Below are 17,174 nucleotides of genomic sequence, written 5' to 3' on the forward strand. Positions count from 1 at the left end.
AAACATGTGTGTGTAATATTTTTAAAATATTTTATTATTATACATAATCATTTAATATCAGTTTTAAAATAAACATTAAAATGTAAACAGTTATTATATTTCCCAACAATTGAGTGATATATCAACTGCAAAGTAATTGATAATAATACACTAAGGTTCCGTGGAGTTTAGAATATGGGCCCAAACTGGAAACTAGATCATTTTGTCCTCCTTTACTGAAAGATGGGTGCATGAATCCATGCGTTATTCTACAACGTGAATTTGCTCCAGTGGCATTCCGTGTGTCCCTTTGCTGTGGGTCCCTTTTCTGGGAGGAGTTCTATTTCAGATTATGTTGACTGCTTCACCTCCCTGACAAGCTTTTTATCAAAGCATTCTCTTCCATTAGGGTCTGGAAATATAAACAATTATTAACATTCCAAAATGATTTGGTTCATAACGAACTAGTTTGCATCTATTATTTTATTGCTTTCAAAATAATGCCATAGTAAACAAACCACTTTTATTTCACTTTAATACAAAACTAAGCTTGATTGCAAATCACCTTAGACTAGTTTGAGAGAGAGAGATGAGTCATTGTTCACCGGAATGATATATGTCCACTTTTAATACTAGTGGTTTTAACTATGAAGGGAAATGAAGCCAATTAACCACTTGTTCTCTTCCTGTTCAACTGAATTTAATTTTGCAAGTTATGAGGCAAGTTTGAAGATTAACTATGAAATTTCAGGACCATTGACTGTAGACTTTGAAATTTATATGTTACACAGTGGTTTGAGGATCAATCTTTGGGTAATTTTGGATAAATAAAGGGCATGTTTTGTTTATGAAAATGCAGTGAAGTTATGATTTATGTGTCTGGTTGTATAAACATATGATTTGAGGTTTGTTCAAGAGTACTATTAAGGGCCTAAATGGCAAACCTATCTGCAAACCATTTTGGCCTCTTAAAAATTTGTATCATTTAACAGAGAGATCCACTACAGCGTCTTGAAAATCCAAACAAAATCTGTGTAAGTATTGCTTTATGCAGTAGGGTAATGATCCTGGAGCACAAACACATGGAAGCTCACCTGTTTAAAATCATGTGTGCAGTTGATGATCTTGTCCTTGGTCCTAAACAGGTGTTCTTCCCTCTTGCCGACCTTATGTACCATGAGCCTGTTCTGTGCCTCCAGCTCTGATAGCTGTCCCTGTAGCACCTTCAGCTTCTCCCGATTGAGGGCCGCAAGGTGGGCCACAGAGTCATTCCGTACATCACCGCAAGGTCGCCTACATGACACAAACACATGAGCAAATAATTGTTTTAAACTTCTAAATCTTAACAGTAACAGTCAGCAAGGATTTTGTTTTCTGCTACAAGTGATAACATTAGTTTTCCAGTAATGCACCAGTCAATTGCCCCTCAACCAACAAGGTCTGGGGGTATACCAGGAATAGCCAGAGAAATTGGCCGTGTTTTTATCTTCCAGGAGGCCACGCAGTGCCAGGTGAATGTGGTGGTCTTGTCTTGGCACCAAAAGTAGCGGGGAATGGGCCTTACTTAGGGGGCATTTGATTTTACCCGGGCTTGGCTGGACCGAAAGTCAAAGTCACCACTTTTCCCCAGACCTAGGGGGGCTGTGGTTACAATTGACTGGTGCATAATCATTTCAATGTAATATAACCCTTACAGAAAGACTTGTTTATACTCATTTTAACTTGATTGTGAAGACAGATGAAAGCTGATATGAACTCTGTGGAAACCAGTACCTTAATCACATGACCACTCTTGGTCCTTATTTTGTGTTTATATGAAAATTTGATGCAGTTAAGTTTTCTGAAATGTTGTTATGTTGAGAAAGGGTACTGTTATTGAGTGGCTGATCATGTCTCACCATGCTGTGTTGTGTGAGGGTGTGTGGTCTGCCAAGGTGTCAAGGTTGTTGAGAAGAGGCTCCACCTGCTCTTCCTCAAACATCTGCTCCAGCTCCGTCTGAAACATCCAATACCAGCCCACATTTAAATAATAGTCTTTATAAGGGACCCTTAAATAGTTATTAACGACATTACAAGTTCAACCATATCTGCTAACCCTGGTGTGACACAAGCGATCTGGCTGGTAACTGAAATGTGACAGAACAATCTGGCTGGTAATTGATATGTGACAAAATCTATCTGGATGGTTACTGATATGTGACAGAACAATCTGGCTGGGTTTTGATAAATGACAGAACAATCAAGTTTGCTTATCAAAGGCTAAATGTTGTTCAGGTTCCAAAGTTGACAAAAATCAATTATATAGTCAAATTCTGACAATTAACGGGCTATTACTCTGGCCTAACAACTGATTTGGTTCTTAATTAAACTCATCCAAGATATAATACTTAATTGACTTTTAGACAACAAGTTTGGTAATATGTATGTTGAATAAAAAAAAGAGAGGCCCTAACTGATAACATTACAACAGTACTAAAGTCGGTCTATGGACTTTGATAAAAACTCTTAGCCTGTATTAATAATGAATAATTATAAATAAGGTGATTATGTATCTTATTGGCTGTATGACATAAAGTTGTACACAATTGTCAACCGTCAAATAACACAATTGAATACAACTTTATTTACACCAGTCCTCGCCAATATGAAAGTATTTATAAATTGATAATGCAAAAGTGAATCAGAACGGATTACCTGAATATTGCCTTTCAGCTGTGAAACTGTGTCTTTTTCTAGTTGTTTTAAGATTTTGCTGTCCACATTATTCAATCTCTTTATCAACCTGTAAAGGAAAGATAAACATTAAACGAAAGATAAACATTATATAAGCTGCATTGCGCCATTTTGGACCTTCGGACATACACTTGCTTTTATTATTTTTTGAGTATTTGAATTTAATGGCATTTCAGGAAGTGAATTTCAGCTTATATTGCATAAGATACGTCTTTACAAGTGAGACTATGTATTGCGCATTTTGAATACTTAATCTGACATCACCACATGATGTCATAACCCAAATAAATAGTGGTCATCTACCGGTCATGCCCAACCTCAAAGTCAAGTTTCAGGACTGTAGGTCACAGCATTGTCAAGCTTTGGTCTACCGACTTATCGATCAAACTTCCCACATGTGCAAAGCAAGATACCGCTCTTCTTCGGAGGAAGGTATAACAATGATCACCATAATTCACAGTTCTGCTTTTCGGAACATCTAGTTGTTTTGAGTAGTTCTTGGATCTGATATGACTTGCTGGCTGATAAGAGTTGAAGAATGTCTTTGATTTTTATCAGTAATTGGTCATGTAATGCTTTGTATTTGAGAACAAGAATCTGTAAGTCCACTCTGTGAGTATCTGGTATACAATGCAGTTCTGTGGCAGCTGTAATGTGATCATAACGTGATATTCCCCTTATCTCTATCTTTTAATCATAATTGAACATGTATGTATGTGAACACCGTATGAAAAAATAGCATAAAAAGTAATTAGATGTGGCAAATTATATCGCGTAATTGTGTATGATTTTTAATATTACAAACTGTAATCCCGTAACAACATCCCACCTATTGGTGTTACACCTCGTCTACTGTGAAAGAAATTTTCCACGGTGAATCAAAACTCCTACATTTGAAGGGGAACTAGTCATTTCGTACCCTCCGATTTTTGGTCATTTCATACCCTTTAAATAGTCATTTCATACCCTTAAGTCATTTTGTACCCTGTTTTTTTTTTGGTTTTAGTCCTGAAATACAATGCTTATATGAATATATAGACGTATTGTATTATTACATATATGACTCTAATGTGTGATTTGTGTGTTTTAGTTTGATCAAAATTAGTTTTAAACAAGAGGCACATCAGTGCCTGTGCTCCACTGGCCAAAAGGTTCAAGCAAAGACCACCTAACGAACATTTTCGTCAAGTTTCATAGAAATACAATCATCAATTTTTGAGGAGAAGTTATTTAAAAATTTTTTTTACTTTAATAGCTCTGGCTGCCATGTTGTGCAGTGGACCGAAATGATTTGGGCAATTTGAGTAAAGGAGCACCAAACAAACATTTCTGTCAAGTTTTATCGAAAAAAGGTCATCAGTTTCGACGACAAGTCGTATAAAGTTTTTTTTTATTTTTTAGCTCTGGCAGCCATGGTGTGCAGTGGACTGGAACCATTTAACAAATTTTGGTTAATGACCACCCAAGGAACATTTCTGTCAAGTTTCATCAAAATCTGATCGTCGGTTAACATTTAATCTGAATAGATTATGAAGCAAATATCTAACCTGAACAAGAACTGACGAGATAGAATCGACTTGGTGTTTCACTTACACTTTTCGGCCATTTAAGTTACTAAAAATAGCTGTTTCATAAACTTTCAGAATGTCACTTAAACGAAAATTAATGTTCAGTCTATATATACTTTCCTATGTATAAATGTAAGGTTTTTAAATTGATCTTTTTGTGAGAACTTTATGCTTATATGTTTACTCATAAATTATTATTGTTTAAAAATTATTTAAAGATGCTATACGTGAAAAATTAAGACATTATTTTTTTTTCTATTAAAGGGAGGTAATTCAGTAGTAAAATGTAATCAAAGCTATTAAAGCATGGCATTTCTTTTCTAACCATGTTGATATTATTACAGTCTATTCAAGCAAGATGCCTTTTGTTTTTACATAGTACCCATAGGTTCTGAAAAACAAGGAGCACTATTCCCAACAGAAGGATGTCACTCCCTATCACTGCATGAGCATCATAATAAAGAAATGTTTACTCAAACTGCAAGCTGCTCAATTGAAATAGGTATTTACCTCAAGCATACAGTTTTATAATGTGGCAAAATAGTCGGACTACTAGATTGTCATTCGGACTAGTAAAATATGCCATTATGCTAGTCCAACTGGCTAGTAGGTTAAAATGTTTTTCGTGAAGACTGCGGACGAGAAGTCCTTAAAGGTTTTTCTATTTTTAACTCTCGCAGCCATGTTGTGCAGCGGACCGGAACCATTTGGGCAATTTTGGTTAAAGGGCATCCCAATGAACATTTATGTAAAGTTTCATCAAAATCTGATAATCGGTTTCTGAGAAGATGTAGTTTAACGTTTTTTTTTATTCTTAGCTCTGGTGCCCATGTTGTGCAGCAGACCAGAACTGTTTGGGCTATTTTGGTTAAGGACTATGATCATCGGTTTCTGAGGAGAAGTCGTTTAAAGGTTTTTCTATTTTTACCTCTGGGGGCCATCTTGTGCAGTGGACCGAAACCATTGAAGCAAATTTGATAAAGGACCATCCAAGGAACATTTCTGTTAAGTTTCATCAAAATCTGATCATCGGTTTCTGAGAAGATGTTCTTTAAAGGTTTTTCTATTTTTTTGCCCTGGCAGCTATGTTGTGCAGCGGACCGGAACCATTTGAGCAATTTTGGTTAAGGACCACCCAAGGAACAATTCTGTCAAGTTTCATCAAAATCTGCCTATCCGTTTCAGAGGAGATGTCGTTTAAAGATTTTGCTATTTTTAGCTGTGGCGGCCATATTGTGCAATAGACCAGAACCATTTGAGCAATTTTAATAAAGGACCACCCAAGGAACATTACTGTCAAGTTTCATCAAAATCTGCCGAACCGTTTCAGAGGAGATGTCGTTTAAAGATTTTGCTATTTTTAGCTCTGGCGGCCATATTGTGCAATGGACCGGAACCATTTGAGCAATTTTGGTAAAGGACCACCAAAGGAACATTCCTGTGAAGTTTTGTCAAAATCCGCTTATCAGTTTCAGAGGAGATGTCGTTTAAAGTAAAAGTTTACCCACGCACGCACGCACTCACGACGGACAATCTGTGACGACATAAGCTCCATGGCCTTCGGCCAGTGGAGCTAAAAAACTAGTCATCTTCCAATGAAAGTAGAACTAACTTTGGAACTACAGAGAAATTTTCATTCATGCTTACATTCATCATAAAATTCCATAAATGTAATTCCTCGATTTTCGCTCATGTCTTTACTACCAATTTGATATTATTACTGATACTGCTTTATGAAAAAAAGTTATTATCTCAGAATGTGGTTATTTCGTCAGTTAATTGTAACAATTAATTGCAATTCAATAAAGGTGTTATTTTTTTTTAAAGAATTTCACACGTCTTGAGATATAAGAATTAACGGCACTTAAAGTATGGCAAATAAGCACATATTTTCATAATTATTTTGATCATTTCAACAGTAATATCACATTTTGCCAGTCATAGTGAAAAACTAAAAAAAACAAAGTATTTGCATAAATAAGGGAGCAAAAGAAACACATGTATAATCACTTATTTCAAAGCAACAATGACTTCCATAACAATTTACCTGTGTATCGTATGTACAAAACGTGTTCTCAACCACAACCAGGCTGTAGAATTTGATGTATGTATAAGCTGGCAGCATAGAGGATGTGACAATACAGGTATACTAGCAATGATGACTATTACAAGGGATCAAATTTAACTTTTTGCCACTAGCATTTTTTTGCTAGTGCCATTTTTTTCAACTAGCAAAATGGTGTTTTCAACTAGCATTTATTTAAAGGCTGTTTTACTTGCTGTAAGTTGCCAAATTAATAAGTTGTTTTGTTCTTGCATTATGTACAACTCTTTACCAAGTAAACTGAGATAAGAATAAACTATAAACCTTTACATTTTGTTATTAATTCATACAAAGACTAAGTCATATACCCAGCTGTGCTAACTAAGCTTCCGGTTACTCAAAGCCTTGCATCACTAGTAGTTAGTGACTACACTCCTCCCCACCTAAGAATATACTTTCAAAAAGTAAAGTGGGGAGGAGAGTTACAGTCTTTATTAGCAATTCAAGGCTTCTGAGTAGCCATGTGCCTGGCAAGTCCAGTTGGGTATAGGACCAGACTTGCAAGCAGGGGTTCATAGGTTCAAATCCGTCACAGAGTAGATGTTTTTCTCTTGAAAATTACTACGTAGATTAACATTTTTTGATGGTTATGTATTTTGCACAATTGGCCAAAGCATGGAGGATCTAGTATTATCACTCCTCATTCTGACAAAAATATTGCTATCATTCTCTTTTGTTTTATACAAGTTTTATGCTCAGCTTCATTTTCTATTTTTTGATGGTTCTAACAGATGCCATGGAATCGGACAGGGACATTTTGGTTTTGCGACAAAGTACTGATGATGGATGCTTTTCGCCAGATTCGGACGTCTTGGGAGCCTTTGCGTCAATCTGCGTCGACATCAGCCTTTTTACCTTCTACAGGCCCTTTGATTGCGTGAATAAACTGGCTATTTTCCTCTCCATTTTTGGCATTTGCAAGTCACAAACCAGACGAAAACAGTTATCTTCAATGCTCTTACTTTAATATCTGATAATAACATTTGAGTACAGTGGTATGTCTGTCCATACACGGTCACATGATTATCGAAAACAATTCTCTTCGAGGCGCTTACTTAAATATCCGATAATAACATTTGTATACAGCGGCAAGCGTCCATACACGGTAACATGATTATCTATTATAAACTTCCGGAAAGGAAATTTAAAGCGCAAACAGTTTGAGCTAATTCGTCAATTATATATGCGGTCGCATAAACTTTCTAGTGCCAGGATTTTCTACTTGCATTTTTCGATATTTTCTCGCATTTTGCAAGTTAGCGGCCATTAAATTTGATCCCTGATTACTTCCATTTATGAGGTGATAAGAATTTACTAACTAAAATATTGCAATTCTTGAGATAAATGAGGTAGGTCAACAATCAGGCTGGGTCGACGACCGATAAGGAGCTGTATTTTCCTAACGTATGTATAAAATTACTGTTTTAATATATGCTTGACAGTTGAAATGAAATAAATAATAATGTATTTGATCGAGCTGTTTGTTACTATTGTCACTTTAAAAAGAAAATTATCATGTCAGAAGAAATATAACAAGTGACAAAACTTACCAGGAATACTCAAAGAACTTCACACGTCTTGATTATTTTAAACCAGCCCGTCTGATCAATTAAAGTTGTCTCGCCTCAATTAGCACCTCATTAAAGAATCTACTAATAAAATCAGAAGTCTAAAGAGCGTATAGATTCATTTTTTTTCATATACAGTATTAGTCTAAATAATAGACGTGTTATACAGGATTCTTCCAATCCCTAACGTCTAAACGGGAATGTGCAAAAAATGGGGGTGTTTTAAAAAAATTGAAATTGTTTTAAGTGAAGCGTTTTATGGTTGAAATTGATCATAAAGAGTTATATTCATATTTAACCATGTAAGTGAAATGTTATTTTGCACTAAACAAGCATTCAATGCATTAAAACAAGCTGTTTACCTTTCCAATAAAACGAAAGTTGACTGACACAGGCAACAATTATGCGAAGTGGAACAACTCGATACAATCGTAATAACTCAGCCTCCTCTGACAAAACTTCGAGATAGACCTCATTATACAATCGTAACAACTCGGCCATGGCCGAAATATTCCGAGCGATTTAAAACTGTGCCCTAAAGCCTTGCAGGTGCCCTTCATGTATATATCGTTGCTTTGACAGAAAGAAATGAAGAAAAGCCATCAAACTCATAATTATAAGTTTGATATTTATTTTTTGTGTACGGAACTAATATAAAATAACATTATCTGGTAATATTTCTTTTTTTTATGATATTTTATAGACACTTTATGCTTTAACCCGGAATCCTGATTGGAACAACTACCCACTTTTGATACTAAACAATTTGTACGTGAAGGATTTGCCATATCAAAAATCTAAAAAAAATCCGTCAACGTACAATTATTTGGACTAATACAGTATATGTTAACTAATTGAGTCTATAATCACTCCATTATAAATAGTTTTTCATATGAAAAATAACTTTAAATATAAATTAAATATAGGGCACGAAATGACTATAGGTCGGGTACGAAATGACTATCTAAAGGGTACGAAATGACCAAAAATCACGGTTCACGAAATGGTCTGGGTACGAAATAACTATAAACCCAGTTGAAGTAAATTACAATAGGTACCTCAAGTTATTCGTGTAAGACGATATTGTTTTGCTCATGACGTCTCGCAATGCCTTCATTCGTTTTCCAGGTTTTATTTCGTTTTCAAGTGATGATGTTTCCATTTTATTAGATATTTCCGTGTTGTTTGGGTCATCGGCCATCTTGAATCTCCCGCTCTGTATATTTTAACGAATTTACTTGGCGTAATCGCTTACTAAATCTCGTACTTACACGACTTAAACGACGTTATCGATAAAATACATGGTGAGACCCGTACATAAATGTATCAAGGAAGGTCAATAATTAGCACTGGTCTACCATCATGAAAACTTTGATCATTTGAAAGGAACAAATAAACATTCACTTTGATAAAGGTACGTGTCTTGTTGCTTTAGCAAATGTTACATTTTAGAACACGATTGCTTTTCAGGAATGCTGTCTGTACTGCATTAAAAAGGCTGATAATTTCATTTTCAAAGCAGTTCTTATCTAAATTCCATGAGATTTTGACGGGGATGAGTTACGGCTCTATGATGGAACCAGGGATAATGCATTCAAAATATTAAACACAATACATATCCAGAACTGAGGAGAGGAGGTCGCTTGTGGGTCCGAGGGTTGTAAACTCATTGAATTCCATTGCCAAGCATCTACACCTTTTGAAAATCATTTATATGATGACGCCAAATCCACAGGCGTCTCATTGTTTGTGTCTAAAATGTTAATTAATATCATTTTGGGTACATATAATGAGGTAAACAACACATCTGAAGATATTTAATGCCTTTGATATACAAGAAAGATTCAAGGTATGTAACTCAAATTTACCAGATCCGTCATGGTAGAATCCAGTTTTTTAATAAATATAGAAACAATCCATTTTTAACTAGGTGCCATGAGCAGCGGAATCGATTCCCTTTAAAATGGTATGCGACATGTTGGTATAACTGTATTGTCTTTAGACGAACAATTCAAATTCAATGTCCCATTTTCGTCTTTTTCGGCAGTCGGAAACTGCTATCATCTGAGCGATTGCCAGTCAGGAAAATGGCCGCTTCATACGAAATTTTAAAGTGAATTTAAATTTGGAGACTCCCGTGCCGTAGCTGCACTGAGGCACACCGAGGGGCATATAACAATTTCTGTTGCTCTAAAAATAACTCTTTTCGACTTACTTCATTTGCCTCAATGTACACAAACCATCGACCAAAGATATTCCAGAATGCAGGAAATCGCTTCTTACAAAAAAAATAATATATTCCGGGGGAGGGAGAGGGGGGGGGGCATGCCCCTGGACCCCCCTAGACCGTTCTGCCTCGGTGTTTTTTTAAGTCTGGCTTACGGCACTGGACTCGGTTATGGTTGTTCCGATGATCAAATCATACGATTCAACGGTCTTTTTGAGGTCATGTTTTCGGAATGGAATTGTATCACCTATACACAAGCATAAAATCACTTAAATGTTTCTGTGTGTAGTGCTGTTTACACGTGCTATTTTCAGATTGGAATGTACTGTTTTGGCCAAATCCAAATATACTCAAATATTTGATGAGCTACGGTTCCATCCAATCGATTTCAATTGCAGAGCCTTTCAATTCAGTCGATTTGGAGACGTCTTCAATCGAATGAGCTAGTCGTATCTCGGCTTAATATATTACCTATACAATATAATGACAGATCTACTTTAAACAGAGAGTTCGGATCAAAATGACCCTTCTTAGACGTATTGTAGTAATATACATGGACTAGGAAAGCAATCGTCGCATTTTAATCGTTATTTTAGTGTGCCATAAATTTACCAGATTTGGGATGGATGTACCTAGGTTCTAAAAATGTGCAGAATGAACCAGTAAGCATTTCCTTAGAGTTGCCGATTTATCTCCAAAACTGGCTACGTGCACTCGGAAAACAATTACAATACTGCCATTGACTAAAACAATGCATTGGATAAGGTTTGCACGAAAAAGAATGTTTTTAAATCGTAGTTTTCAAGAATAAAATGCATTTAGTGAGTCGGTAAGCCTAGTAAAAACATGCATTGTTTCACGAGATATTTTAATACAGACATAACTTTCATCCAAAACAAGCGTCATCGTAAACAAGCAATGGCTCTTCATTCGGTGCGCATGGTCTGTAATAAAATATATCGGTGAAACATATAGTGTTAATACTCACCGAATCGAGGACGTTTTTAGCCAAAACAATGAGCCAGGAAACCTGGACGCACCTGACGTCACTGCCCTTGTTATATACAATTGAAGCTGTTGTATGTTTTGTACACAAACCATAACTATGTTGACTGTCTGATTTTGTTTTTAAATTAATGAGAGGGTTAGGGAGGGACTGGAGAAGAGGTAGTGCTACTGTCCCCGGAAAGCTCCGCCATGACAGTTTCATTGCCCCTAACCTTGCCCATCTTAGCGGCCAGATCATAACATTGATGATAATAAATTAAGTATGTTAACTTTGAAAAATGTATGATAGACTTTATCTTGGTAATAATGTATTTATATTCATGAGTCTGCTACGTCCCTGTGATATAAATGTGTCGGAACTAGTCATGAACGATTCACTATACTATTTAAACCGGACTTTGCTTTGTGTACATGTACGCGTGCTAAATGACCACTTGACATTATTTCTGGATGATCTATTTAACAGTAAGAGGCCTCTTTAACTTTCAAGAATGAAGATACCGGGCGCAGTTGCCATAGTAACGGGCGGTTCCCGTGGGCTTGGTCGAGCATTCTCTGTGGAGTTGCTGAAGCGAGGCGCCAGGGTGAGACCTTTAAAGTATAACTTATAAACGTGTACAAGCATGTCAAGTTATAGCGCACTTTGTTATATATTAGTTTGTGGGTTCAATAAGAAACAGTCGATGTACAATTATGTACAGTTTATTTATATTGTATATAGTGAATATCTAGGCAAAAGCACCACAGCATGCACGGGCAGTGTATATATTCATAGCTTATCATGTGATATCAAGTTACAACGGCTATGTTTAAACAAGGTATACAACATGCTTCAGTATCGCTCCGTTTGCACTGAGTATAGTTCGTGTGATGTTGCGCCTATAGCATAATTATGCGCACAAACAAGCACTGAATGGGCCAATTTTTCAAAAAAACTGTCAACGACATCGTTGTTTACTTTTTAAAGGTGAAATGGTATATGATAGCCTGTATATATTTTTCAATAAAACAATTACAGCTTAAACATTCACGGTCCCAAATTTTGTTAGGCAAGTGAACTCCCAGAGCAATATAGATTTGACAGTTAACGACGATGACATTGACAACGTTGGTAACAATTATTAGCATTTTTCTGAACAAACAGCCCCCCGTTACAAGACATCTTGCCAATTGTTATTATCATACACTAATAGTATCTGCTGTCCCCAGGTGTGTGTTGCGGACATCAATGAGACGGAATATAGATTTGAAAGTTAACGACGATGACTTTTACAACGTTGGAAACAAATATAAGCATTGTTCTGAACGACCGGACCATAATAATGCATTAAACAATGGAACGTTTAATAGTTTTCAAGCGAACTTCCTGTAGCATTGTACAGTAGAACTAAAAGCGAGCCCCGTTACAAGCATCCTTTCAATTGTTATTATCCTGCACTGATAATATCTGCTGTCCCCAGGTGTGTGTTGCGGACATCAACGAGGCGGAGGGCCGTCAGACGGAGGCGGCACTGCAGCGACAATACGGGGCGGACAAGGCGCTCTTTGTTAAATGTGACGTAACAAAGGATAACGACATGAAAGGTGAACGTTTTACCTCGTTATATGAGAGTAAACAGTGGTTTATGTTCACACTATGATATGAAAACTTCTTTCCACTGTGTCTGTACATATCGAGGTCCCCATATCCCGTTCCGATGTTTTACATCATCCAATGCAATGTGTGAAACTCTTTGCAGTCGCAAAATGATACGTGAAAGGGTCAAATAATGGCCCTTATACCGTTCCATTCTGTTAGGGTGCATTCTCAATTATTTTGTCTTCCAAAATCTTTCTCATGTGTAAAGTTTCTGGAAGGTCAAACAATGCATACTTATCATGATTGCTTGGTGCTAAAAGCCGGTACCCGGTATCGATATTGGGAAAAGCGGGTATCACTATCTATGATACCAGATTGTCTTGATACCGGGGTTTTCACATTGATGCGTTATTCTTTGTTATTTCTGTTTTTAAATTCAAAGATACATATGTATATATATTTTTTAAACAAATTAAATTCTGTTTTGGTATTATTTTGCACTCCGTTAAAACAGTTATTGCTTTATAACTCACACTATTTAACAAACCAGGTAAAATAGAACAATAAAGCATACCGCCAACATCAGAAATCTTTATCCGATAACGATACCTTCAATAGGCGATAAAAAAGCGGGTCATGCCACAATGAGATTAGTCATCTGTTAACATTCCGGTAGCACTTAATCCGGTATCGACAAGTGGTACCGGGTACCGTGCGATATCGGGTACCGGCTTTAAGCACCACCCATCATGATTTCTTTCAATCTCTTGGCGTTGTTTATACAAATATCACTGCAGATCTGTGGCGGGTGGCGGTGGAACGCTTCACGACGGTCGACCTGATGGTGAACAACGCCGGCATCATGAACGAAACTCTCGTGGAGGAGACTGTGCAGATCAACCTGGTGAGATACTCGCAGCCTTTACCAACGCTTCCTATAACTAAAGTTATCCACATACTATGCTCAACCGTCGCGTGCAATATGCCGTAGTACATGAAATGCTATGTTCATATGCCGAGGATCGAACACACGACCTCTCGCTCCGTGCGGACACAACAGGGTCGCTATAACAACACGCTAAATTTCGAGACCATCCAAGTGCCGCTATATGCATATCAAATATCCAGTTACACATGTTCTTGCTCTTGATTTATTGACAAACATAAAATCACACTAGAAAGAAGAAATGGAAAAAATACTGCAGAAGTTATACATTGCGAGAGGCCTATTTGTGTGTTTCTTTTGGTGTCAGATGGGAGCCATGCGGGGCTCGATGATGGCGTTCGAACACATGCGGAAGGACCGGGGAGGGAAGGGCGGAGTCATCATCAACGTCGCTTCCACCGCAGGTATGCCTCTCCGCCTGTGGGCGGTTTAGTTAAACAGTCATGTGTTGCAAGTTTAACGCATATGAATTATATACGCGGCACCCTAGTAAATAAATCAGAATGTCGTATTAGTAATATGATCGTTTGTAAGTGAAAAGGCAACAGATATAATTTGATATTTCAAGCATAACTAATCAAAACATTTCAACACACGAGTTGTGAGTGTTATTGTAACTTGTTTCAGGGTTGTTCCCTGTGTTCTTCATGCCCACGTATGCGGCCTCCAAGTACGCCCTCGTCGGATTTACTCGCAGCTGGGCCGTGAGTTATCGTTCCTTTATACAAAAAAAAACGTTCATATGTACACATATGCAATATGTACGCCATAGTTGAAACACTATTATAAACCAGCTATATCGGTGGTAACGAATAATAGAAATTCGGACTGTAGATATGGCCAATCATCTTAGCAATATGACTCCAGCATTCAGAAATACTTAAATGTATCATAGAAGTTTACTTCCTTTACTTATATAATATAAATTTTGCTCTGTTAAAGCCAACTCAATTATCATTTTGTGTTTGTAGTCGAACCCGTGCCAGGCGAGGTTTGGTGTGAGCTGGGCGGTCCTGTGCCCCGCCTTCACCGACACGAGCATGCTGTCCTTGGCCATTGATGGCTCCGACCCGCCCCTCGTCACCTACCAAGAGAACAAGGAGATGGTTGTCACCACGGTCAAGTCAATAGGCATCAACAGGTACTCGGCGTTACATGTTCATGCAGTTACTAGTTAGACGGGTCAAAAACATACCTTAGATTACGAAAACAACAGTCACTTTATATTCATATATATTTAAATAAAACTGTTCTCAATCCAAGCAGATGAATTAACCCTACAGGAACACGTTTGAACTCGTTGGATCTTGTTCACAAAGTTTTCCATTCTGTCTACAGCGTGGATGACGTGTCCCGTGCGTTCGTTGAGCTGGTAGAGAAAGACGATAACAACGGAGCCGTCGTCACAGTCGAGAAGAAGATGGGCGGAGCCGTCTACCGCTTCGTTAAAAATCCAAACCGTCTCTGACACCACCGCGTATACTTAAAAGTCGACGTTTTACCCAACCCTATCTAACGTACTTCGACCTGAATTCCGTCTCAAAGAACTTACATACCTAGACCGACGTCAACCAAACATCTTCGCACACTGAACTTATTAAATGACAATGTGCCATAATATTACTAGATCTTATTTAAATCATTTTCGGCTTGGTTTTATTTGGATCTTGCTTTCATTTACTGTCTGTTGCGTTGACAATACTTTAAAATTACATTCGTGTGTGTCGACATACGTTTTGACCCTAGCATGAGAACCAACATTACCCATGTTGTTGTGTCAGTGCATAATATAATTATTATATATTTATGTAAATTGTTCAATTGTTGACGGGTTTGTACAAATTAAAATTCAGTAGGTATATATTATATGTATAAAAGCTGTTTGTTTAGACTTTTATTTTTAAAATAAATTATTTTTACACTGTTTGCTTTTGACAATACTCCATTGATGTCCTCCGAGTAATGCATCGGCCTTCTTAAACAAAAACCCAGGCTGAAATGAAGACAATATGAAACCTTGTTTCGTAATCCCATTTGATAATTTATGTAGATATATTTATTTCGGCAATGAGTGCATAACATGGACAATGAAAACAACATGTACAGTAAAAATAAAAATAATACATGTAAATATGAATAGTCAATGCCCTGCACACCAGCAATAAGGATTACTCAAAAAGGGTCACAGAGAACCCTTTTTCCATTGAGGTCCTTAATGTCGGTGGCATGACATAGAGAGGCATTTTTAACTTAACAATAAAAATAATTAAAACCACACACATATATATTCATATCGCTTTAAATTAGTAGATTTTTTGTATTTTATTACACGTATAACATAACTTACAAAGCAAATCACAGAGTTTAGAAAAATATCACAATATAATGCTGACTTGCACAATTAATAAGATTTTAAAAGTTATCATAAGAGTTACATAATAAGATTAAATACAATTATGCACTTACTGAAATTGTCTTAAAACAAAACCACAAATTTAAATCCTCCATCGATTTACTTGTGAAATATTATTTTTTAATAAAAAAAATCACATACACACACTATTTAAAAATGAACATATCATAATACTAAATTATCAAGCATGTGACGCTTAACAGCAACCTTAAAATTCACTATATGAACAATTTGGGAGATATACTTGCAGGCAATTTGTTCCAAAGGCTACAACCTAAGTAACAGAATGACTTTAATCCAAAACCTTTAACCTTTGGAACACCGTAGGCACCTTTTTCTCTAAGTCTTGCACTAAAGGAGTGAATTTTGTCTTGGAATGACCCAATATCTCAAGTGATGAGTGTACCATAGTGGCCTATGTTGGCCTTATATTTGTGTAATTAATTAATGTAATATTGAAATTAATTATGTATGTTATATTTGATTGATAATTATTATATGTTATGGTATTCAAACGTCTCGGCTGTGTTTTCATGTAAATATCTATGAAGTATAAAATACGACAATATTAGTCAAATACAGGAATGTTTACATTTGGCTCTTATTCAAATCATAAGTCTAAAATGCTAAGGACAGAGTTTCTGATGCAATTGTACAACGTGACTTCGTAGGTAAACACCACGTGTTTAGTTATGAAGAGTTGACCGGTTATTGTGAGTATCTCAAGTTTCGTGAAGAATTTTGAAGGCTAAATTGATTTCTTGACATCAAACTATATACGCTTTGTCTTCAAAATATGAATAAAGAAGCTATGTTTTAGAGGTCAAAGATGTCACGGAGAGAGTGAGCGACGCTCACAAACCCCTGAAGATCGGATCGTCACGCATGACTGGTTTGATTTACCGTTAATGGAAATGCCCAATTAACTAACCACTCGCTTGATCTCTCAAACTATATATATATATATACGAACCTTCCCAAAAGGGATTACGCATTAACAGTTATGGAGTCGGCTAGCGATCCTGATGAAACTGACCCGAAGCGCTTAA

At 36.7% G+C, this 17,174-nt stretch overlaps 2 protein-coding genes across 3 annotated transcripts; one reads left to right on the forward strand and one right to left on the reverse strand.

Annotated features, from left to right (window-relative positions):
• Window positions 1-15: 15 nt before the first annotated feature.
• On the reverse strand, window positions 16-9,181 carry LOC128228569 (uncharacterized). The gene is made up of 5 exons (XM_052939951.1): window positions 9,011-9,181; window positions 2,674-2,761; window positions 1,878-1,975; window positions 1,074-1,272; window positions 16-391 (listed from the first exon to the last, which is right to left on the reverse strand). The coding sequence occupies exons 1-5, from the start codon at window positions 9,151-9,153 to the stop codon at window positions 344-346; spliced, it is 576 nt and encodes a 191-aa protein (XP_052795911.1). The 5' UTR covers window positions 9,154-9,181; the 3' UTR covers window positions 16-343.
• A 71-nt stretch (window positions 9,182-9,252) lies between these two features.
• LOC128228568 (15-hydroxyprostaglandin dehydrogenase [NAD(+)]-like) lies at window positions 9,253-15,636 on the forward strand. Of its 2 annotated transcripts, none has more exons than XM_052939950.1 (8): window positions 9,253-9,366; window positions 11,678-11,771; window positions 12,648-12,771; window positions 13,564-13,670; window positions 14,020-14,116; window positions 14,340-14,416; window positions 14,684-14,853; window positions 15,051-15,636. In XM_052939950.1, the coding sequence occupies exons 2-8, from the start codon at window positions 11,679-11,681 to the stop codon at window positions 15,178-15,180; spliced, it is 798 nt and encodes a 265-aa protein (XP_052795910.1). In that variant the 5' UTR covers window positions 9,253-9,366; window position 11,678; the 3' UTR covers window positions 15,181-15,636. The 2 variants fall into 2 exon arrangements, with proteins under 2 accessions (XP_052795910.1, XP_052795909.1); XM_052939949.1 differs by having other exon boundaries at window positions 9,261-9,366; window positions 11,654-11,771.
• Window positions 15,637-17,174: the final 1,538 nt, after the last annotated feature.

The sequence above is a fragment of the Mya arenaria genome, chromosome 3 (genome assembly GCF_026914265.1).
Source record: "Mya arenaria isolate MELC-2E11 chromosome 3, ASM2691426v1".
NCBI classification, from domain to species: Eukaryota; Metazoa; Mollusca; class Bivalvia; order Myida; family Myidae; genus Mya; species Mya arenaria.

Excerpts from the sequence above, each read along its gene's own strand:
- LOC128228568 (XM_052939950.1), top strand. The coding sequence starts at position 11,679 with ATGAAGATACCGGGCGCAGTTGCCATAGTAACGGGCGGTTCCCGTGGG. Across the intron at positions 11,772-12,647 it reads TGCTGAAGCGAGGCGCCAGG|GTGTGTGTTGCGGACATCAA; the intron begins GTGAGACCTTTA and ends TGCTGTCCCCAG. Across the intron at positions 14,417-14,683 it reads GATTTACTCGCAGCTGGGCC|TCGAACCCGTGCCAGGCGAG; the intron begins GTGAGTTATCGT and ends TTGTGTTTGTAG.
- LOC128228569 (XM_052939951.1), bottom strand. The coding sequence starts at position 9,153 with ATGGCCGATGACCCAAACAACACGGAAATATCTAATAAAATGGAAACA. Across the intron at positions 1,273-1,877 it reads CCCTCACACAACACAGCATG|GCGACCTTGCGGTGATGTAC; the intron begins GTGAGACATGAT and ends TGTGTCATGTAG. Across the intron at positions 392-1,073 it reads GCACACATGATTTTAAACAG|ACCCTAATGGAAGAGAATGC; the intron begins GTGAGCTTCCAT and ends TTATATTTCCAG.